This window comes from Truncatella angustata (assembly GCF_020726525.1).
Source record: "Truncatella angustata strain MPI-SDFR-AT-0073 chromosome Unknown BKA67scaffold_3, whole genome shotgun sequence".
In the NCBI taxonomy this organism is placed as follows: domain Eukaryota; kingdom Fungi; phylum Ascomycota; class Sordariomycetes; order Amphisphaeriales; family Sporocadaceae; genus Truncatella; species Truncatella angustata.
The window spans coordinates 2,852,991-2,875,902 of record NW_025763383.1 but is presented as its reverse complement, the minus strand read 5'-3'; the positions used below and the strand labels follow the sequence as shown (position 1 = coordinate 2,875,902).

General features: G+C 45.6%; 8 protein-coding genes across 8 annotated transcripts; 3 read left to right on the top strand and 5 right to left on the bottom strand.

The window, feature by feature from the left end:
- Positions 1-10: 10 nt before the first annotated feature.
- Positions 11-2,201, bottom strand: BKA67DRAFT_657706 (uncharacterized protein; the record flags this gene model as incomplete). The annotated part of the gene is made up of 4 exons (XM_046107156.1): positions 11-39; positions 129-884; positions 940-1,914; positions 1,967-2,201. 4 exons carry the CDS (start codon positions 2,199-2,201, stop codon positions 11-13), a joined length of 1,995 nt encoding a protein of 664 aa, XP_045960059.1.
- A 4,459-nt stretch (positions 2,202-6,660) lies between these two features.
- Positions 6,661-7,593, top strand: BKA67DRAFT_690541 (Chloroperoxidase). Its single transcript, XM_046109139.1, has 3 exons — positions 6,661-6,779; positions 6,838-7,346; positions 7,398-7,593. The coding sequence occupies exons 1-2, from the start codon at positions 6,707-6,709 to the stop codon at positions 7,305-7,307; spliced, it is 543 nt and encodes a 180-aa protein (XP_045960058.1). The 5' UTR covers positions 6,661-6,706; the 3' UTR covers positions 7,308-7,346; positions 7,398-7,593.
- Positions 7,594-10,488: 2,895 nt separating this feature from the next.
- BKA67DRAFT_249643 (uncharacterized protein) lies at positions 10,489-11,543 on the bottom strand. Its single transcript, XM_046095731.1, has 2 exons — positions 11,497-11,543; positions 10,489-11,376 (listed from the first exon to the last, which is right to left on the bottom strand). The coding sequence occupies exon 2, from the start codon at positions 11,294-11,296 to the stop codon at positions 10,625-10,627; it is 672 nt and encodes a 223-aa protein (XP_045960057.1). The 5' UTR covers positions 11,297-11,376; positions 11,497-11,543; the 3' UTR covers positions 10,489-10,624.
- A 47-nt stretch (positions 11,544-11,590) lies between these two features.
- BKA67DRAFT_561869 (uncharacterized protein) lies at positions 11,591-11,909 on the bottom strand. Its single transcript, XM_046102558.1, has one exon. The coding sequence runs from the start codon at positions 11,817-11,819 to the stop codon at positions 11,649-11,651; it is 171 nt and encodes a 56-aa protein (XP_045960056.1). The 5' UTR covers positions 11,820-11,909; the 3' UTR covers positions 11,591-11,648.
- A 3,402-nt stretch (positions 11,910-15,311) lies between these two features.
- Positions 15,312-16,540, top strand: BKA67DRAFT_591987 (uncharacterized protein; the record flags this gene model as incomplete). The annotated part of the gene is made up of 5 exons (XM_046104786.1): positions 15,312-15,734; positions 15,788-15,948; positions 16,005-16,128; positions 16,201-16,465; positions 16,515-16,540. The coding sequence occupies 5 exons, from the start codon at positions 15,312-15,314 to the stop codon at positions 16,538-16,540; spliced, it is 999 nt and encodes a 332-aa protein (XP_045960055.1).
- Positions 16,541-16,911: 371 nt separating this feature from the next.
- Positions 16,912-18,416, bottom strand: BKA67DRAFT_561868 (Alpha/Beta hydrolase protein). The gene has a single exon (XM_046102557.1). It carries the CDS (start codon positions 18,067-18,069, stop codon positions 17,014-17,016), a length of 1,056 nt encoding a protein of 351 aa, XP_045960054.1. The 5' UTR covers positions 18,070-18,416; the 3' UTR covers positions 16,912-17,013.
- Positions 18,417-19,970: 1,554 nt separating this feature from the next.
- BKA67DRAFT_561866 (uncharacterized protein) lies at positions 19,971-21,958 on the bottom strand. Its single transcript, XM_046102556.1, has 2 exons — positions 21,143-21,958; positions 19,971-21,059 (listed from the first exon to the last, which is right to left on the bottom strand). The coding sequence occupies exons 1-2, from the start codon at positions 21,798-21,800 to the stop codon at positions 20,236-20,238; spliced, it is 1,482 nt and encodes a 493-aa protein (XP_045960053.1). The 5' UTR covers positions 21,801-21,958; the 3' UTR covers positions 19,971-20,235.
- Positions 21,959-21,969: 11 nt separating this feature from the next.
- Positions 21,970-22,375, top strand: BKA67DRAFT_561865 (uncharacterized protein; the record flags this gene model as incomplete). The annotated part of the gene is made up of 1 exon (XM_046102555.1): positions 21,970-22,375. A coding segment is annotated over one exon (249 nt), but the record flags the coding sequence as incomplete, so codon positions are not given.
- Positions 22,376-22,912: the final 537 nt, after the last annotated feature.

The window sequence follows — 22,912 nt, the reverse complement described above, 5'->3', positions numbered from 1 at the left end:
TAGAGAATTACTAGTTGCCAAAGTTAGTCCTATTTCCAGCTGATAAGTGCCATCAGCCAGTGGGGCGAGCTGGACTTCTGTATATATTTGATTGATCGATGTAGCATGAATGAAGCAGTCCAGAATACCGGCGCTAGAGGGAGAACCACACTCCAGTGGGGCAATAGAGTCACCACCTGATTCGCAAGCCGAAATAGAACAAGGCGCTGGATCCAATGTAACACCGTCGCTGACATATGTACAACAGACATCCTGGTTGCCATTGTTATCCGATACCACCAGAAGCACTCCGGTCGTTAAATTTATAGTAAACTCGAGTGAAGAAGTGAGGGATTGGCTGAAGATAGCGGGCGCGCCATTGGTATTGCTAGATTGAGGCTGCAATGAAAGACCATCAGCAATAGTGCCACTATCAGTGGCGAACACTGGGAATGTTGGGACTGCAGACGCAGATGCAGATGCGGTGGCGGCGTTGCTTGTGGTGCTCGAACTGATCCTGCGGGTTGTGAACGACGTGACTGCAGTACTCGTGATAGCCTGCGAGCTACTACTGGTGTTAGTTGCGAAGACAGGGCTGCTGGAAGACCCTGCAATCTGAGATGTAGCGGAAGTTACACTTGGCGTTACGGCGGAAGAAGAGCCAATAGTAGACACTGAAATAGTATCTGTGCTATTACCAGTGCCTGTTCTGGTACCGCTGCTACTGGATATCCCACTCTGTGAATTGGTTGCGCTTCCTGTCGTAGAAGATGTATTTGAGGTTTGTAGAACAGTTGTCGAAGTTCCAGCGCTAGAAGGAGTCCGAATTGTGGAACCGGCGGAGCTGAGGCTAATTGTCGCTGACGAAGTTCCGCCGGGAAGTTCACCATTGTCACATGCGCTAGCTATAAGATATGTAAGAAACAATCGTCCAGCACCACCAGATGTAGCATGACTTACAGGCGAATACAACTAGCTCAATCAGGGTGCAGTCTGCTGGTGGATCTGCATCGGTGAACAACGCAATCGGGATCTCATTTCCAACCTGACAAAATCTGGCGAATCCACCAAAGAAATTCGGGTTGGCCCAGACCAGCAGATTGTTCTGAATGGAAAATGCTGTGGAGATGGTACCATTTCTCGCATTAGCCAGGCTTATGAATGGAACGTCCAGATCTACAGAGAGAACGACTCCTTCGGCGATGAGTTGGCCCCCTGTGAACTCCACGCGTACTGCTAAAGTACAAACATCCGGATTCAGGCTAGCGGTCGGATCAGTGAGTGAACCAACATAACCGCCTGGGCCCGTGGTATCTTGTCGCTTCGCAACGACGGTTGACGACGAGCTTGCAGAAGCGGCACCCACACTGGCGACAGCTGCTTGAATGCTAAGGACATTAGAAGTGACTACCGGAGCCACGCCTGTCGCAGAAGATGTCACAGTCAAAGTAGCCAATGACGATATCGTATTTGTCAGAGAGACAGATTGAGTGGGCGGCGTGGCAGTTGTTGTGAAGACAGATTCTGTGGTTGCAGTCGATGTGACAGTCGCACTTAGGGTTACCAACGAATCGGTAGTAAATGTCGACACGCTCGTAAAGGTAGAAACAGAGAGTGAAGTCACATTTGATACCCTATCACTGATGATTGTTGTAGGTATAGCCGTGGTGAAAGTGAATGTGGTTGTCAGAGTGACGGGAACAGAGCTAGTAAATGTCGTGGTTTCCGTCAGGAATGACAAACTCTCACTGGTCATTGAGGTCACTACCTCTCCACCACTGTTTCCGTTAGTGGGATCAACACCATTACCATCGTCACCTCCAGTGCTGTAAGGAGGGTTTGCAGGATAGTCAGCAGCTCCTGTCTGAGTGATCCCACGGTATCCGTCTGAGTCCCAAGTCTGGAAAGGTGATGTACCATATCCATTAGAGTTACCTGAGATCCATCAATTACAGCACATTTCACGCAGGCATAAGGACTATCTCACCAATTTCGTGAGGTTCTTCAGTCGTGGCTGCATGGTTATCAGAACCATCCGTAGCAGTCGCGGTGTAAGTTGGTTCGTAGGTCGTCAAATACGTGATTGTTCGCATATAACACTGTTTCGCGGTATCTGCTCGAGGTTTGAGCACCTGGGCAGCTCCATGGTAGTTTGGGCTTTGCTGCGGCGCTCCTATTACCAAGGGCAGCGCACAAAGTGCAAAAGAAACAAGCTTATGCATGGCTTTTCACGAACTATGGGCGGTGATTGAACTTGAAATAATTTCTTCGATCGACTGAGAGCAATAATTATTAATATATTAGATATATCTATGACAAAGCGTGTTGCCATCCTGAGGCCGCAACAGCCAAGCGACTCTGTGTCGTAATATGATAGGTTCGGGGGTGAAACCGTTATTAGACATTCATTATTTTATTTGAAGCAAAATTACCGCAGTGTAGCCCTCCAAAGCCCTTCGAACTATGCCTAGGTATGGCTGTCATGTCTCGAATCTAATATGGTTGTTCGGAACTATTGTGGCTGAGTACTCATCTCCTCAAATGACTCCAATAAGACAAGGCATATTATTACTGAACCTTGAGTAGAAATGTTCAGAGAATTTCAAGTTATAATAAAATACTCTTTTATAATAAGATAATAACATAATTAAAAATGCGTAGCATTCAGTTTTCTGAATGTTACGCACGAGCATCCGAATACTCTCTGCTTAATGGGACAGGTCAAACCAACGCTCTATTTCCTTCACTAGTCTGGTGGCTCCACAATTATACCCAACTTGTCAAAATAGGACGAATTTATGAGGAGTATATTAATTGATTAGTAGGTTGAGTATCAAGGGGTAGCTATGTGTGCGGTAGCACACTTGGTATATACGTAGTAGGTAGCTTGGAAGCCCGAAATGTAGGTAGCTAGGACCCAATTTCAACACAAACAACACATTGTTTCTTGCTACGCACAGCTGTCGGAAATGCTTCCCGAAGAGCTCGATATTTCGCTATAACGCTGTCTTGAATCGAAATAGTTTCTTTATCATTAAATACTCCATATACATACGGAAATTTATATAAGAGCACCAGTGCGTTCCCTAAATTAAGAAATGAGCGATAGGCAAGGCTGCAAAATGCTACTAACAGGGTAGCTAGCTGCTAAAGCTGGTTTGGTGACCAGTACCACGTCGACGAACTGCCATTCTTAGAACTCATCCGTTGGTAGAGACAAAGCGGAGAGAGAGCCCATAATTGAAACCCACATCAGTTCTGTGTGGTCCATGTGAAATCCGATACCTCGTGGTGAGTACGTACTCGAGTGTCCCATAAACGCACCTTCATATTACCTAGTCACCTATTGTCGCTAATACTAGAAATAAAATCTCCTAAGTTTGTCATCGAATTATAGCCCGGGAAGAAATGTAGAAAAAGTCGTAAGGTTGAGCGCATTCGTAGCCCTGATTAAGGCCAAGTTCTCATTTTGGTTTCATACTCGAGTACATAGCTTACTTCAGTTGTGTCTTTCAAAGCAAAGAGGGAGGGTTACAGGAAAGCGAGCTTGACTAATCTTTGTTCTAGCGCTGCATATATGGAGGGTGTAGATTTAGCATAGCCCTAGATTCAAGATACCTTCAGCCACTCCGAGGAGCGTGACTTGAAGTGGAGATTATACATGTGTCATATTCTGACCGAATGCGAGGACTCAGTCTCTGAATGCGACCAATTGATCCAGTACAGAATCCAGCATCGCATGTGACATTGCAGTTCCCAAATTGTTCAATGTTCAGCACTTCATAACCTCATATCCTCGAACCACCTGGTCTTGCCACCTGATCACAGTTCCAACTTAAACACAGGCTAGCAGCGCCTATTTATTAGAGGTTTGACGTCTTCACTGGATCGAAATATAAATCATTCGCCTTTTAGTAGCACTGATATCGAGATGCAAACTTTTGCTTTTTAGCTGACCTGAAACTCGTACTCAGTCTTTACTAACTTTTGTCATCTCTAGCCCAAATTGACATTACTTCTGTCCCGTTTTTTATGATGGAGTAATTGGCCTAGTAGCCCCAATAACGAGACAAATAAAATGTAACATTGCCTTACGGCATTCCATCGCCGAACAATTCTCGCCTTTGCCTTCAAATTCATGTAAACAAGGGTTTCGGCCAAGTCTAAAAACGGACCCTTGTTTTCCTGACTGTGTTACCTGATCTTATCGAGTCCGTTTCTGTATTGGCTCGGTCCCGAGACACTTTATCTATTCATAGAAAGTCTATGCTAATTCCAGTTGGCGCCGCTACAGCTACGGACTGAAATGGCAATGTTAACTAAGCATTAAATGCGACTTGTGAGAAGTGTGAAATCGCTACCAGCGCTGATGGCTGGATTGGTCGGACATGGGACGTGCTACCAGCGGGGTGTATTACCAGCACGCATATACTAGCCTAGCCAGCATCGAATCTGCTTTGACCTACCATACAGTCCAACACGCATACAATAGATACCTCTAAAATCGAAACAGACGCCAAGTCTTAACATATGCGCTTCTAGTAAATTCCCACTCAGTAAGTCAGCAGCGAAGTCTGACCGGTCTCAATCGACCACCAGGTCATCCACCCATTCAGAAGTTGTTTAATCTGCACTTCTGAGATGTCTAGGTAAGGAAAACTTCACATGAATAATGGCATCATAAAGGTCCATTGATCGCTAAGAGTTGGCTAACGGTAGCATTTCTCCTTCTTCGAGATAGATGAAGTCCAAAGCTTTCTTGACTATTTCAGAAAACTTAGCGTCTACTACCCTGATCTCGACCTTCACTAATCGTTGAACTTGAAGGATATCGGGCATGGAAACCACCAGTAACCGCTTGAGTTCGACTTTGAGAGAGGAATGTCTAGCTCCCGCCACGCTCGAGGAGCCCTCGGCGTACGAGTCACTTTTATAATGCCAAGTGCCTGAATTCCCCGCCTGTATATTGTTGGAAAGGCATGAATTAGGACATACGAGACTCAACACTCGCAGCAGTAGATCCCTCATATACACCATGACGTAGCTTGCCTTTGCCGTTAACTCTAGGCCTCATTCACACTTGCATTGTGTGGCGAGAAGTCCAGTTCGTTGAGCATTTTGTAGATATGCATCGCCCGCAGGAAATACTGTGAAATAGCCGCAGTAACCCGAGCCTAGGTTCCCTTCACTTCGAAAAAGAGCTAATAGGCCTTGAGCAAAGGAACGGAAGGCTAGTCAATTTTCGCTCGATCGACCCTTCAACGCAAAATCTCCGGAATCTTTCAACGTCGTGGCATCTATCGTATATAGCTAAAGAACTGATGAGAATTCCGCACATTGATTTTATAGAAATGCCAACATATACAGCTGAGCGCAAGCAGAGCGATAACTAGGAATTTCGAACAGAACATTCCTAGGTTGTTAGGAGCATCCAGTCACACATTCATTGCAGCAAATCCCCTTTGAATTCAAGTCGATACAGAGTTCTCTTTACTATATTGTCCCACTTCCGAAACCTCTTGAGTAGGTGGTCTATGAGTTCGTCGTTGTTAGACAACTCCATCCATCGTGATATTAGCATGTTCTAATTAGAAAAATCCACAAATACGTGGCCGTCGACGTATTGGCCTCGTGAACCGACTATGGATCGCTTCTCGAGCTTGAAGTCAAAATCGTCGTAGCTGTGACCGCAATCAGCATGATTTTTGACGAGTTTTTGTTTACAGCAACCCAAAGGTGAGGTCAAGTGCCGATTGCCACAACTTGAAGGCCCGGGAATCGGTGGTCCTTATATAGTATCGTTACAAATGGTTGAGATGGTACTAGATATTGGGACGGCGCTGATTGCTGGGACAGCCTGTAGGAGTAGCCATGCTTCCGCGATGTAGCTGGCGGTAGCCTCGATACCATCTAAGTCCCGGATCACTTGCAAGACTTGCGCTAATTCCGCCTGATTTCGTTCGCGAAGCAACTCAACAACGCTTTGATACTTTACCGCTGTACTATCGGTATTGGGAGCCGCATATAGATAGTCGAATTTTCCCCGCATACAAGGTGCGCATCGAGGCCGGACCACCCATGCTTGAAGGCTGCCTGACTTACTATGTATACAGAATATCACCGAGAATGTACCCAGGTTTGAAATTTGATAATTAAGGGCATAAGATATCATGGTTCCATGTCGAATATCTTATGAAATAGACTAAGAGGCACTTCACATATTGAATAATTATGAGTATCTTACTTGCCCAGATACTCCATATGAATTTCTTATGTTATACTTCTTGCGGATAATTCCTGTGCAAACCAGGCGTGGGCAAATGTAGGGGAATCTCACTAACCTCACTAATCTCAGTTAGCCGCCGCGTATTAGCGCTATTACGTCCGCTATCGAAACCCCAGCAGTCTACTACTCCGTACAGATCTATATAGACTCTAAGGTTAGCAAATAGTGGCATCACGCTAATCTATATTCTAAGATTCATTGAGACACGATCAACAACAGATCGAGGCTAATGAAATGACTCGAGATGAATGCGCTTGGCGGCGTCCGCATCAGTTCAGGACTTTTGCAATCGGCACTAACAACACCTAACAGTTCTATTGGTTGACTGACCAGGGTGGTATGACCTATAAGACGACGGATGCGCCCATTGTTGTAGAAACGGTGATTTGATCGACGTAATATTCTTTGAAATGGTCCCAAGAATGCGCTTATCTTAGTATAATGCTTGGCTTTTGGGGCCACGGCCAAGCGGATCCCAATGGCTACCAATGGCAACCATCTGGACCATTTGACTGTGCGTATATTCAACCCCGTGGTTTGTTATCGGCCTTATGCTGACCAACTTGAGGCAGTGCGCTCTCCGTGCCCAATTCTCAACTCGCTTGCTAACCATGGATATTTACCACACGGTGGCCGCAATATTGACGCTCCCACCCTCAATGCAGCATTATCAGCAGGACTTGATTTCGACCCTTCCGCATTCTCAGACGTCGTAGAGAATGCGCTTTCAACATCAACAACCGGCAACAGCTCTACGTTCAACCTGGACGATACAGCCGTACATAATGTCATAGAACACGACGGGTCGTTGTCGAGGGATGACATAGCCCACGGCGACAATTTACATTTTAGCCCTGAAGTCTGGGCGCAAACAGTATCGCACTTCACGGAAGACACAATTAGCATTGAGGTAGCAGCAAAAGCACGCGCAGACAGAATTGTGATTGCCAGTTCCACAAATATGAACTTTTATTTCTTGAACAATTCATTAGCAGGCTTGGCAGAGATATCATTCTACCAAATCCTTCTTGGGATAGAGTAACCGGCAATCCACCTACGAATTGAGTAAGAAACTGCCTCGGTAAGTGACGATCCTAGTAGTTCATCGGAATAGCCAAACTGATCGATGTAGAGCAAGAGAGGTTGCCCTTCGAGAAGGGATACGTCAGGACTGAAGATCCAATCACGCTGGACACTATTCTGGACGTGCTGGAACAGATCAAGGACGCAGGTCCAGTGGCGAGTCAAGTAGCGACAAAGCACCATGTCATAAGGCTCGACATGAGCATTATCTTGTAATATCACGTCGATGCCAACGATGATATCCCAATATAATCTTAAAACTCTTACAACAGTCCTAGGCATTAGACTAGAGTCTATTATTCTGAGTTATGCTTACAGCCATCTGTACTATTGATCGTTTGCTCCTTCACCAGGTGCAACGGCGCCGGACAACCTTAATGGTTTTTAGGTGTCGCGAGACGAGCTTCAAGCCACGAGTTGGTGTTCCTAAACGACGTCACGCAAATAGATACACACCCTGTTATCCTTCTCTGTATCCCTAACGAGTCATGCCAGCTCCAAAGCCTTAATTCTTCGAAAATAAATCACGCATGTTCAGTTGGTAACCAGCAACCCATCCTGATCCGATCTCAACAAGACACAAGTTATCATGATGACCAACAGCTACTTATGTAACACAAGCCAGTGTACATCCATCATAACGATTTTCACTATGGAGGTTCTTATCTGCGTTTACAAGCGCCGCAGCGGTCTGGTCAAAATGCCAAGATACCAAAAGAACTGACCCCTTGAAATTGCGCATAACTTCAGTCAAATTTGAGAAGTCATTTAGAAAATGAATCTTCCCTATAGCAAAGATTGCCACACAACTTGGACGAAGAGGCGCTGTCTTAACAAGAATCCGAACTGCTCTGAAGTACTTACCCCGACGGTCACAAATGTAAATGGAAACCTGGCGGCGTATCCTGGAGATGATGACTACAGAAACGGTGATATTGAGTCGATTGGAATTTTCAATGAGGAGGCGCAGTTCTTGGAGGTCTCAATCCAGGTAGCTCTGTGTTTCCACAAGTAGACTAGAGGCTAGAAATCACTAAAGTGCTTCGGTCCAAAGAAAACGGAGCTAAGATAAGTGAATAAAAGCTCCTCGTTGAACGCATCGCTGACCTATCTGATTCGGACCTTTCCCTAAGGCGTATCAGCCAATGGCAAAAGACTGCCGGCCACTGGTGGTTTTCAAGAGAGCTCAACATTAGCGTCATTTCTTAGCATAGCTTGGGACCCCTAGCAGATCAAACAATAGAACTACAACGGGATATTATAAACTAACCTCAAATATTAAAAAGCCGCCCACTGATTATCAAGCACCCGCCCACGCGCTTGTGACCTTTTGATAATTTCTTGATACAATGGCAGAACACCATATGTCTCTATGCGGCTCAAGCGTTAGAAAACAGCCACCGTGACTATCGTAATCCATTTCGAAATCTAGATATAAGACCAGTCAAGTGCTTCATTTATTTCAATTGGTGAAACCTATTGCTGACGTGAGATTTAGTGGATGAAGGCTGTTTCAATACACTTGCTAGCATAAAGGTCATAGCGAAGATTGGCTTGCCTCCTCCACAAAGCGAGTGGTTCTGGCGTTACAAATCACCTCTCTTGATGTTCAGGATACACAAGACAAATGGACGTCCTTCCTTCACAACTGGAACTAGATCTCTTCGCACATTTGATGAGAACAATTTGGGAGCCAAACATCTTTCCTATTGGTGAAGATCCTGACTAAATTCTGATGTTAATTTGATGGCTTAATTGTGTAAAGAAGGGGCCAAATTATATACAGCACGTCGCCATCCAATGTAAATATGTTGCTTTCCTTTCTGCCGCTTATCTTTATGCATTACTATGAAAGACAATCAGATACTCGCAACATAATGGACCACTATAATCACACGATTAGCAATCCGCAAGATTAGATTGGCTTCGTGAATCTTCTCGCTGGTTGATTTCGCTTAGGTAAGTCGATGGCTTTTGTTCGGATCTGAGCAGCAGGGGGAGGAAGGTAAATTCGGCGATCAAGATGATAAGTACGGTTTAGTTGGATCAACTGTACAATTGCGTAGAAGTGCTGTTTCCTTCTTTCAGAGTTCGTCGCCGTAACTACGATGACCATAAGAGCCTACGAGTTGAGCTATTCCATCTAGGTCAAAAATAATCAAATTGAACCTATCTTTAACAAGCATGAAACTTCAGCTCAGCTATGAGGTATACCCTATGCATGTAGTGGATATTGGTAGACCCGCATCCTGCCAAATTTGGCACAAGACGTCGAGTCTCTCTGGTTGGTCTGCGCAGCTGAGCAGCTGAAGTATTTCAGGACCTGATCACCTGTAAGCAAAATGTTGTTTCATTTCTTTTCAGCTACAAGACGAATGTGCCAACTTCGGCCATCACTACAGTCTTGATTTCGTGGAATAGTATGCTCGCTCGTCGACGCGAAGTATGCAATCCGTGCTAGAGATGATCCAATTTCAAACAAGCTGCTCTTCATCTCAGACCATCTTGTACTTCATGTACAATCGAGACCTCCAACGACATACCCGAGACTTTCGATAAATTCATTGAAAATAGAAGATGAGGCACCTGGTCATTGCGCGCCTACCAATGGCCTTATAGCAGGAACGGCGCATGAAATCTGTTAGCTTGTGAAGAGAACAACATTTCCCACACCCGATTTTAATTCTACTGTAAGGTGATATTGAAAAATGGGTCGGTCAGGGGGAAATATTTGGGGCGGCATGGAATATCATAAAAAGGTTACGGATCACTCACGACCGAACCTCAATTTTTTATTCACTAAATTGATATTGTGCTGGCAGACGGCTTGTATATTTCATGGAACAGTTCACGAGGCAATGTCAAGGCGGCGGATAAAGGGATTCTTCGTTGGTAATATCAACTCTGGCAATCAACATAACAGCCATCTTGTCACATAATCTTAAGTAATCAGATGTATGTATTTGATAGGGACTAGCTGGCAAAGATGAGACGATCGTGGAATAAACTATTAGATGCGTTGGAAAGGGAGCAGAAATAATGTATCTCACACATGATACTGGTTCAAATACTGGTGCAAGAGGTGATATCATGATTAATCAACGAAGCCAAAAGTCTGCTAAGACAATATCTTACACGACCTTCGGCTGTCCTGCGCAGACCGGCCCACGGGACCATATCCGCTTCCCATTGTCTATAACGTAGTGTACATCTACTCGTACTCATAACACAATTTGACCCGTATCCAAACAAGGCTTAAATACAACTTTACAGACTCTAAGCACCGCCGACATTGGCAAGATCTTCGTCGGAGATCTTCAGCGCGTCCTCGAACATCTGTTTAATGTTGAAACTGCAAGAATCGCCCGCTGCTAAGTGCTTTTTAACATATTCCTCATACTCAGAGGCACCTTTGCCCTGCTTCGCCAACATCTTGGCGACCTTCAATAATGTCTGCGTGGCCGTGCCGGCACCCCCAGTGCTAAGCGTCCCGGCAAGAAGCTTAGCAGCGTCCACGGTAGCCAGCTTCCAAACGGAGCAAACGACCTGGCCCAGCGCAGGCAGTGAAGCGACAAAGGTCTCGCCGACGAAGTTGACGATCGGCAGGTTACATAAACACTGACCTAGCGTGAACTCTCCGTTTCCCTGGGGATCTTGAAACCACGGAACCGCCGTGGCCTGGCTGGCGGAACAGCTGACGCTAAACGTCTTGCCGTCATCAATGGCGAGCTTCCTCGCCTCACCACACTTGGGCTCGCACAAGTCCTGGTACTTGGAGTACTCTGGCTGGTCGCCTTTGTAGAAGCGGCAGAGTCCGCTCTGCTTGAGGTCCTCTGTTTGCAGGTCGTAGTCGCGTTGTGCATCGCTCTTGTCGTCTCGGCCTTTGATTGCTGCTGCTGAAACAGAGCCCGCGGTGGCGAGGATGGTTGTGAATGCCGAGAACTTCATGATGATGAATATGTCTGTGGTATGCTCTTTCGTTGCTGTGTTTCACGACTTCAACCAGTGATATGCGACAGTTTAGTGCACTAGTTCGAGAAAATCAACAGGGAACAAGCATGTAAATGCGGGATGATGTGGGAAGTTGAATATGAAGAAAGGGCATAATGAGGAAGTGAATCTTCTTGTTCTTATATAATGATACTAACAGATATGCCAAGATTTTCAATGCTTGTATAGTCTTGATGTCATGGGCTCGTTGGCAGATCATCAGGAACCTGTAGGAAGATCTGATCAACACCAGTGCCCATAGCCAGACCGTGCACGACCACACATCCTTCATCCCTAAATGGCCTAGGATCTACTTTCGGATGCAATAGCTCGATATAATGCTCCGATGAGCCTCAAAATGAGAATCGGCCCAATTTGGTGTAACACTGCACCAGAGATTAGGTAACCAGCTGAGTGATGGATCTGGGGGCCGTGTTCGCCAAGCAATAGAAGCTATAATTAATGCCAAAATTGGGAACATTCTATAGCGACCCCAACTCGCCAATCATTAAAGAGGATTTCCGACGTCATTGTACTTAAAATAAGTAAGTAAGTGTCAATTAGAGTTGATCAAATTCTCCACACTGGCACAGCCAGCGATCCTTCTCCTACAAAGTAGGACCTGGCATGGGGCATACGTCAGGAAGGAACGATCATCCCTGTCACCTGTCCCTTAGGCCTACAGGGCTTACAGGGCTTATAGGGCACGCTAGCGCTGCGGCCGAGGCCCGCTTCCCAAGAATTCGTAACTGAGGTTAGCCAAACTCTATTAAAAGCAATACTAAACTTCGCGGTCCTATCGTGTATTCCTTTGACATCCAACCTCATGCAAGTGTGGCTAGCATTACCCTATACAAGTTTTTATGGTGAACTGCGAATGCAGGAGACCAGTTGTACTGTTGACTGTCACGTGACCTATCTCAGCTCGAATTCATCGCATCGAGAATGATTTGCAGACAAGCCGACTACATAGAACAGGCAGCCACGTGAGATTTGTTGAGGATCCACGATTCTATTTCCACGAAACTAGTGTTGCACAAACCCTGATGATAACTTGAACATAGCCGAGCATAGTGTCTTGCCCCCGCCATTGCGCCGAAAATTATCGCTTATTCAGCGGCTGAGCGCTAGTTTGTTACTATGCACTCCTTTCCGGTGGAGACTAAATGGACCGTAGGAAGATACGGCCTTACATAAATTCACTTGCCATGGACCAATACCCGCTTTCTCATCCTGTTCATGATAGTGCGGAGCATACAAGTAGCCAATCTTGCAAATCCTTCCAACTGTCAATGCCACTCATGTGACAATTTCATCGCTGTGTGTCAAAGTAAAGCCGAGAGGTCATCAGTCCTTGCATATATAGGACCTCATAATCTCGGGTAAACAATAAACACAACAAAGAACAAGACCAAGAACAAATAGGGAACCGAACACACATCTACTATATGGAGGTTTTCAATTAGTATGCATATTGTGGTGATCTCCTCTTAGACAGCAGCCGCAGAGGGACTCCGCTTGCTGGGCTAAGTAAGTTGGTTGTATAGGTTCGAATATGTGTATCATCTTGGACTAGACTAACGTTAGGCTGGAGCATTCAATTTTGCTATTCATTATGAAGGAGGCTTGGGAGGTACGGGAACATTCACTGTGGGCTCCGCCATTGTGGAGTTGTAGTTGTGAACTACTGAAGAACCAGGGCTGTAGGGTAACTACCCGCTCCACACTCATTTACTTTTGTTTCAATCAATGAGTCCTAGAGCCTCGGGCTCACTCAATCTATATTTAACGTATTGAACCGCCTCATTTCATATGTCAGAACACGTGCCTCACCTTTTGCTAGATCACAGCCGCCTAAAGTAAACGACTACGGAAACCGCACTTTGACTGATACGAGTACAATGAAATAACTTGCAGAACTACAAATATTATGCTCGATAATCTTTACTCACGTTGCTATTCGCTTCCGTAAGCAATAAGACATTGTGATAAAAAGAGGCTCGGGCCGGTATAGCCAAGTGGATCTGGCCGTTAACAACGCCTTGCGGAATTGCTAACGTCTCTCATAAAATGATATCTAATTAAGAAACTAAGGAGTCGTGTGCAAGTATTGTACGAGATACTTAGTACTCATGAACAACTGGTATGGTCCGTTCTATTGATTTTAAGCTATTAGCCGGAAATTAGACCAGGACATGGCCGTCTTGTTTTGCTTATTCAAGGAAGCTAAAATACCAAGACTGGCCAACTCATCCACTATTTCCACGAATTCGGTTGAGAAACAATGGTCAACGTGAGTCATGCTTCCAGACTGATAAACCAAAGACCTGGCCAAGATGTGGCTAATCATTCAAATGCCTTGTATGTCCAACCACAGGTCTTCCTTAGCTTCTTCACAGGATCTTTAACAAGCTCAATCCCCATTTTATTATTAGAATCGGGGCTACATAAAAATGTACCAAACGTGTCCACCTGTATTCTGGTGACTTGTGTAGTTCTCTAGGCCTCGTTGTCAAAATTTCTAAATTCGATCATTATTTTTCTTATCATTTCCTTATAACAGCAGTAACTTTCCGGGTAAATGATTGAAAAGAATGCTGTCCCTGCCCAACCCACCCTGGTGGCGTTGTCATTAGCAAATGTGAATGCAATGACAGATTACATGAATCTAGAGAAAAGCATTGAAAAGAATGACCGCGGCCTGGAAATAGGAGCCAGGTTGGGCTGTACTTTGAGGCATCACTCCAAATTTTGACAAGGAATGTTCTGACTGGTCGGAATCACGTCAGGTCAGGCCGGCGAAGGTACTTCGGAATTTGAGGCCAAGCAGAGCTTCAAAATCATCTAAGCACTAGTCACATGAACTTGCCTTCCAGAGTGTGGTGTGTGAATCTTGACTTTGGCCCAAACTCAGCCGTATCTTAGAGGTTGGCGTGAACTAAAATGCTGATAGATTTCAGGAGAAAGGCACGTCTATCTAAGACGTATTATGAAGTTACTAAAAGGATATATCACCCTATACAGAAATTATTATTGCTTTTTAGTGGCAAGTAATTTTATTAGCCTAGTGCTTTAGTAATACAGCGATGGCGGTTCCCGATTTCACGGGTTATAAGTGATTGTTGTTATTCATTCAATAACGATCACGAATGGTGGAAATGGTAGAGCACAACTTCTACATGTATCAATATTATGCTACTGAATGACATTCAATAATATATATATTAAGATCCAAATATCGAAATCCTCTACCAACATTGTTCGTTAAAAAGTGCTTATCTTTCTCGATATCATGTTGTCGTTATTTGCTAGCCCGGTACAAGATTTGTCGATTGGTTTCAAATTGTAACATACTTTGTGCACTCAGTCACTGGTAGATCTCAGAACAAGACGCTACATTACCATCCGAGATACTTTGGGAAAGTCTGACATCATGTCTTTGACCTGTCATATACTGCGTTATGGTAGATAATGCTTTGTTTGCAGATTTGCTTGGTTCCGCCGATAGCCACCCAGATTAGGGGTTTTTTTGACCGGCAATTCAATTGTTCTCGGCAATTTGTGAGCCAACTCACAGGTTAGAATTATGAGAAGCACATGGCAGCGGCATTTGCATGGAATTTGATTGTCGCCTAGGTACCCCGCAGGTCAATATAGAGGCACTACATTTGTGAATGCATTGTCATATCACTGGATAATGAGCCGGATAATAAAAGTCCAATCTGATTCGTACGCGATCTGCCGAGAACACACATGGCACCGACAACCATACTTCTTCCAATCATTGGAACATCTTCAGTCTGTGAGTGTCAAATGACCAATGAACGAGCAGCAAATCAGCCCGCCAAAGGAACAAGACAATATGCACAAGGACTTATAAGAATTGAGGGAGACAGCTTCATGCCACCAACTTGAACCGTTTCTCCAAGTTATCAACTCTTACTGCCAAAACTACAAAAGTTATACCGCCAAGATGAAGTGGTTTACGGCAGCAAGTATTGCTTTAATCGCGCCTGTTCACGCTGGGCTTCGATTTCAGTGCTCGACTTTGATAATCGAACGTCTTGATCCAGTTGTTCAGCCAGGCTCAAACCCATCCTCTCATGTTCATCATATTGTCGGCGGAAATGCTTTCAACGCTACTATGGAGGGTGATGTTGCCAGCAGGGCTACTTGTACCACTTGTGAGATGGCAGAAGACTTTTCAAATTACTGGACCGCTGTCTTGTATTTCAAGCATTCAAACGGCTCTTACCATCGAGTGCCAGTTATTCCTGTTAACCCTGGGAATCTGGATGGCTACTCTGGTACCCAGGGTGGACTCACTGTCTATTACACGCAATATGATCTATCCAGGGATAACATAAAACAACAACCTGTCAAGACCTTCCCGCCGGTAATTACTATGCCCGTTATATGACTACTAATCTCAATACTAACATCGTACAGGGTTTCCGTATGACAGTGGGTAGCCCCAGCGTAACCTCAAACCAACACGTCGGCCTGCGTTATCAGTGTTTGCAAGCCAACGGGAACAGAGGCCCAGAGATAACCGACTTCCCTAAACAAGCATGTCCAGGCGGTATCTTCGTTACTCAACACTTCCCTGCGTGAGTATTCGCATTTTCATACCGAACCATGGCATACTGGTACTAAATGGATTTAGATGCTGGGATGGTAAGAACCTTGATAGTCCAGACCATCAATCACATGTGTACAACACTATATCTTTGGATGGTTTCACAAATGCCCCGGCATGCCCATCATCTCACCCCGTTCGGGTGCCACAGGTAAACGCCATTAAGCTACTCTATAAACTCATCTCAGGAAATGAAGTTGGTGTCGCTAAACTCACGTCACAGGTGGCTTTTGAGACTGTTTGGGACACGAGCAAGTTCAACAGCATGTGGACCTCGGGGGCTCCCAACCCATATGTATGGAGTTTCGAGGGTACAGGAGCCGGCACACACGCCGACTATATGTTTGGCTGGAAAGGTGATGCTCTGCAGCGTGCCATGAACAAGTCTGAGTGCTTTTACGATGGTTGTGGCTCCATCACAAAACAGGCCATGCAAACAGCCAGTCAATGCACTGTCAAAGATGCGATTGGTGAGGACACACTAGGGTGTATGTTACGAGGTTCCCAGCCACTAGATACATACTAATTTCTTAATAGGGCTCGCCAAACTACCAGGGATGTGAAACTTGGATTGTGCCATCAAGATCGCCTTCACAAGCGCGTCAAGATGTGGCTTTTATTTACACCGTATAACCAGTGTAGGATATTATTCCTTGTCAAGAGGTTTTATTTCTTAGATTACTCTTATTAGAGCACCTAGCTTCCTATGATCTTTGGAACTCATCGACTACTTTTCATAATGACAGTGCTAGATCCTGTAGATGTTGACGATGCTGCGTATTTTTATAGACTTTATGTTTCAGAAATACTCGTGCTGCTTGGCCACATTACTATGATGAATGTGCAGATATAGGCACTAAGACTCAACCTTGGTGGAAAACTGGTGATACCTCGCAGTTTCAGCCTCTGGGTTGCAAAATTGGTGCGAGACTATCTTCTGTTTAATTTGGTTAATTAAGTATTTATGTTACAGTCATTTACAGTTCTTCTCAATAAGAATAGAATATCTGCTCTGTTATCATGACAACTCCCTCTTTTAGTCAAGCCATGAGAAAAGAACCCGGTGGAAGGCCTCAGGGTCCTGTAAGAAGGGCGCATGACCCAACCCTGAAAATATATGAAAAGTACTGTTTGGGATGGCAGCAGCAGCGACCGGACCAATCACGTCGTAGTGTCCCAGTGTAGCAGCAACTGCGGTGGAGGACCAGGCTTTACCGAGAGCTGTGATGTCGTTCTCACCAACCATGAGGTAGGTTCGTGTCTTCAGTAACGGCAGTTGATAGACGACGGGCTGGCTCAACAAAGCATCGGTGACGAGGGCCATAACGTAGGCGTACTCGCTGCCGTAATCACTAGCGTAGATATCTGCAAGCATCTGCACCCAAACGTCATACGAAGGCTCCCATGTGGCGTTGTAGAAGTAATTAGCCTTCTCATAGGCCTTCAAGGTATCAAAGGTCTGCACAACTTGACTCTCGTATGTCTGATCTATCGACAAGAAAGGCACGCCTTTGGCAACCCAGTCTTCAAGGCCGAGCGGATCGACCAAGATGAGTTGGTGTACAGTGTCAGGGTACATGAGGCCATAGCGAGCGGCGATCATTCCACCCATAGAGTGACCCATCACAGTGACAGGATTGATGATGTTGAGTGCTGTAAGCAGGCTCTTTATGTTCATAGCCTGCTGGTCGACGCTGTATGAGTAACCTTGGGGTTTGCTGGACTTGCAGAAGCCGATGTCATCTGGTAGGATTACACGAAAACCTGCGGCAGAAAGATTGCGCGCGGTCTCCGACCAGGTGACACCGCAGAAGTTGCCGCCATGGAGTAGAACGGCTATTTTGTTGTCTGCCCCGCACGAGGATGTTGATGGGATGTCCATAAACGCCATCGACAAGTTTTGGTGCTGATTGTAAAAGTTCAACTGCTTTACAGGCCAGGGATATATGAAGTTAGACCCGTAGAGGCTGTCCGGTACAGGACCGTCATAGATGGTGCCAGCGGGATCCGGATCGGATTGAGCCAGGGCGTCACCAGCCACCCCGAAGAGCAGCGCCGAGGCCGCACCGGCAAGCGAAAATACGGTCTTCATCCCGGCAATGAGTGGAGAGAAGGATATCAAGGCATGCAACAAATTGGGGTGCAGCAAGAAATGTTTGTGTCTCTCTCGTTGAGGCTGGGTTGGTCACATCTGCTGCACAAGATACTCAGTGTTGGCTAGCTTTTGCCCTTTGCCTCGGTATTCAGTGCAAGCAAATGTCCTTGGATTGAGCGAAAACGAGGAGGAGGGGGAAAAACATCGCATTGCAATACATAAGCAGCTCAGGCGAGATCAATTATGTTGCATGGTCATTGTGCCCTGCTTTAACGAGAGTAGCTCATCTCCGACCCTAGCCAGTCCACCGGCTTGGTCGCACGCTACAGTACTATGCATTTTTCAGCAATTGAGAGCGTGCTATGGGTTTGTTTAAGCTTTGGTCCTGATCCCAATCTTCAAGCCATTTGCACGCGTGAGTTAAGTCTAACTACCTTAACGCTTCTAATGTCCCAACTCACAGTATGCCGAATGCTGCAACGTAACGCGGTTTTGCATGTTTGACGTCCATTGCACAGAGGCATTTCCAATTTCTCGGTATTGCTCCACACTCTTTTTGCTGTGCCTCCGGGCCGCAGCGTAATTATGCATGCAGTTCCACATCAGCCATTCAATGGGGGAAGAAAAAAAATTTGGTCACTTGACGAAACACATGACAATTGCCAATAATATCATCGTTGACAGGCCTAAAAAAACTAACCTCCCAAATTTGACGCGTAGCGAGTCGAGCTCTGCTTTTGTTTCCATGAGACCTCCCGTAGATCTGTCCAGCTGGGCTGCGGGCCAATAACTCTTTCGTGATAGGAATGTAGACTGTTATACATGATCTTGAATTCAAATACACCAAGCTTCGTTCTGTCTTTTGGGCCACTGACCGGATCGCCGCGTACTGCCAAAAGACTAAAACCCAACATTTATTCCGGGTTAGCCATTTTCATATTATCAATAGCAATTACCTGCGATGTGGCTGCAATACACGCCATGAACACAGGGAGGGCGGGCAAAGGGCCGACGGAAGCGAAGTGGTAGTTAAGGGTCTATAGAAATCTGTTTTCACCAGGTGGGGTTTAGTCTACTCTAGCGGATTTGCCTGTTTTACCCCGGCCCGGCTCAAGCAGTTAACAGTCATATGCCCTAAGCTGTCAGAGCTGCCGGATGTTATGAGGTATTTATGTATAGCTATGTAAAGAAATGGGATTTCAAAAAGAAACGGTGCTTCTCTACCCCGTCCAATATGGCGTCTGGCTGTTTGAACAGACACAAAACATTATTACAGCTTCTGGCCTTGTTTATATCCGTCCTTCGTCCTAAGTCAGGAGTAGATTTATATAATTGATAAAGGTTTAATCTGGAATACTTGAAATTATAATAGAACTTTAAGAGCCAGGAAACGTCTAACATGCATATGAAAGTCCTTTTCTTAATTCTACCGCTTACTATGGCCCTTTCGTGGGTTGAACGGATGCCCAGAGTAGAAGACAACGCAATTCTTACAAGCATTATATACAAAAGTGTGGCTGGCAGTTATTTGATGTGTTCAATAAGCGAAGGTAGCTTTGAGAGAAGAAACGAAATTACTGGAAAGGGAGTATTTATAGGCAGTGATCGTCAACAATTGACTTATAGTGGTAGGACCGAGATATGCTCAGTCTCTGGCCTTTTGGGAGAAGGTGTGTCATCCGGGACGGACCATGCTTTCTTGATGTTGATTGAAGACTCCCTATGGACCCTGAGCTACGTACCTTACGGATTTATGGTAACAGCAAAGCTCCTTGCTTGTCGTCGAAGACAGGCCAATTCTTCGGCACCATTGCAGAGATTGACGAATCATGCGCATTTTTTGCACCCCAGTCGGGATTTATATGATGAGGAATTTTAAAGTTGTTTCGGTTCACAACCTTCACCGGCGTTGTTTCCAGAACCATATCAGAGAAGCGCCGGGACTGAGGATTTCTATTCTATGGCCAACGAAAAGGGGACACGGCATAGTTGATGAAAACGGAACTGACCATAGGGAACTGCCCATTCTCGGTGAACTGCATAATTCTGAACGTCAATCGCCAAGATAGGAATTGTTTCTTGAGACCAAAGAGGCTGATGCCAAGACCAACATAGTAACTGCCCCCACAAGTGACCACATCTCATGCAACGCCAATTCCAGCGTTACCCGTCAAAACAGCTCCACGATCGCCATTGATGGCGTTGTGTATCGATGTGAAGTATCTCTACATTTTTGTCGAGGAAGGCGGCCAGATCCTCCGACTCCCCTTTCAGCGCCGCCTGGTATCTCTCCTGCGTTTCAGCCAGCTGTTTCTCGTATGTCTGCAGGTCTGCGACTTTTTTCTGAACGAAAGCCTCAATTTCCTCCTTCGAGATAGCAGAAACTAGCTTGTCCCAATCCTCCGTCTCTTCTCGGAGTTTGACGAAAGGCACACAGTTTGGTCCGTTAAAGCCGCGTCGCAAGAGGAAGTGGAACCACTGGCGCCCGTGCTTCTGACATTCCCCCAGTAGTGCGGAGGGTTTCTCGTTCTCGGGGACAGCACCTAGCACATTTTCTTCCTCCTCCTTGAGAATCCGAGTGAATAACTCTAAGTTCTCTTGAAACCTGGCAAACCTCTTATCTATAGAAGTCCAAGCATTGGGTGACTCTATTAGAAGCCAAAACGGCGTGGAATCCGCCATCTGAGCTGGTCCCGTATAAGACCACTCCCAGTCAATCACTGCAATGATTTTTAAGTCTTTCTCATTGTTAACGATCATATTCGTCGGCTGGAAATCGTCGCACATGAATTTGAACGGGCCGTTGTCTCGGCCGGGCAAGACCTGACGCGCTATTAAAGATTTCATGACATTCCAGTAAATGAACTTGTCCCTTGCATCCTTAGCATTGTCCACTGAATTGAGCTGTTTATGAAGTTGTTTCAAGTCCCGATCGACAATGTGGTGAAAATACTCAGTTGCTGATGAGTAAATTTTGTCCCGAGGCCCTGCAAAGCGTTAGGGCATACAAATCAATTAAGAAATATGCGATAAAGAATAAATCAAGTAACATGCGATAGAGGCCACGAACCGAGAACATCGACTCCGCCATCAGCAAGGAAATCGTGAGCCTTTTTCGTGAACGGCCGTGAGCTAATAGTTGTAGCAAAGCCAGGCTCGCTACTCGTGGAGTTCGAGATTACGCTGCCGATATGTGGGAAGTCAAGCTTTCGGAGCTGTAATTGAAATCTAACCGTTTGTCTGAAGATTTTTTCAACTACATCTTGGTTAATATCCTCTCGCATAATCCTAGCATCAGTGTTTTGCATAATTTCATCGACACCTATGCCTTCGATAAACTCCATCATAATAAAGGGACCCAATCCAAGTGGATTGTCGACAGCCAAACCCCAGGCTTTAATATCGGGTATAGGTATACTAGTCTGCTGACGGATGAGTTTCATAGTAGCCACTTCGATCTCGACTTTCTCGTCGGCATGCATGACCTTTCCCACCATAGGGAAGCGGACCATCCACTTCTCCCCATTGTCGAATACTACTTTGCAATTTATGTTATAAGCGCCACGGCGATCTTCGAGCTTATGTGTGGCTAGTCTGCAAGGCAGACGACCTTTATGAAGTGTCGACACCCAGTCCGTCAGCCGTTCTCCGCGTGCTTCGTCGTACTTCCTAATCCATAAGAAGAATGACACATTGTTGTCCAGCAAGACACGGTCGTCCCAATCCATTGTGTATAGAGAAGTGACAACGAAAGTAATTGGAGAAAAGTCAGGGTGTGCCAAGGCTTAGAATCCAGAGGGCAGGAGCCCGAGGGTCAGAGGCAGAAGTCCTTATATAGCAATCGAGAAAAGCTGTCACGACCATGCCGTCCAACGGCGGAGACTCGGGCTTGGAGGTGTACCAATCAGGTCGCATGCTTGTGGTCGCCCACTGAGATCGAACCCACACTACAGCGCTTCTAGTGCTAAAATCCCCCCTCCTCTTGGCTACATTAGGGGTGCCGAAAGGACGTTGCATTTGAAAAGCGCAGGCACAGTACGCAACATGCTACTCCAGCCCAGAGGTTGGACCTACATTGCTTATGTCTATCGTAAATTTCCCACTGCAGGTGCCAGGCTGGTGCGTGGATTCATACTGTCGGGACACTGGTTGGTCATTGTACAATTTTCAAACAGCTAGAGTAATAATGCTGCGATGGGGCATGTAATCATTGTGGATCTCATTGCCAAGCAGTGAAATACCAACATCAGGAATCTACAAATCCAAGCGCATGCCCAGACAGATTACATATCAGATACGATAAAGGCCATAAGCTCCCATCGTTGAAATTTCGGTCAACTGGAAGATCGAAGTGGGGAAAGCGTTGGCTGCCTTTCAGTGACAGCAACATGGCGTCCTCAAGCGTTAACCACCACAACATGACCACCACGCCTTCATTGGAGCGGCCGGAATTGTCATTTTCATGAGAGTGAGTCATCTTTACCGAAACTTTGTCATGCCTATAATTCTACTATGTCATATCAAAAATAATTGCATTTTGTTCAATCATGGTATACGCGAAGTCATCATATGGAATGTCAAACACATGAGCCACAGCAGGGTGGCAATGTTCCAGCAGTAATGCTCTGACAGGACTACTTCAATATTGCTCTTTGATTCCACCATGAACTCAGGAGTCTGATTAACGCTATAATGCTGAGGATACTCCTCAAGATCCTCGAGAGGCCCCGGGCTCCACAATAATAGTGTGAGTTACGTTTTGCCTACTCATTCACGATTAACCTCAAAGGCGCTGGCACTTTAAAACATTAGAGAGCCGGCTAGATGGGAGAACATATTA

Excerpts from the sequence above, each read along its gene's own strand:
- BKA67DRAFT_690541 (XM_046109139.1), top strand. The coding sequence starts at position 6,707 with ATGCTTGGCTTTTGGGGCCACGGCCAAGCGGATCCCAATGGCTACCAA. Across the intron at positions 6,780-6,837 it reads ACCATCTGGACCATTTGACT|TGCGCTCTCCGTGCCCAATT; the intron begins GTGCGTATATTC and ends AACTTGAGGCAG.
- BKA67DRAFT_249643 (XM_046095731.1), bottom strand. The coding sequence starts at position 11,296 with ATGAAGTTCTCGGCATTCACAACCATCCTCGCCACCGCGGGCTCTGTT.
- BKA67DRAFT_561869 (XM_046102558.1), bottom strand. The coding sequence starts at position 11,819 with ATGTTCCCAATTTTGGCATTAATTATAGCTTCTATTGCTTGGCGAACA.
- BKA67DRAFT_561868 (XM_046102557.1), bottom strand. The coding sequence starts at position 18,069 with ATGAAGACCGTATTTTCGCTTGCCGGTGCGGCCTCGGCGCTGCTCTTC.
- BKA67DRAFT_561866 (XM_046102556.1), bottom strand. The coding sequence starts at position 21,800 with ATGGATTGGGACGACCGTGTCTTGCTGGACAACAATGTGTCATTCTTC. Across the intron at positions 21,060-21,142 it reads TGGCGGAGTCGATGTTCTCG|GGCCTCGGGACAAAATTTAC; the intron begins GTTCGTGGCCTC and ends AACGCTTTGCAG.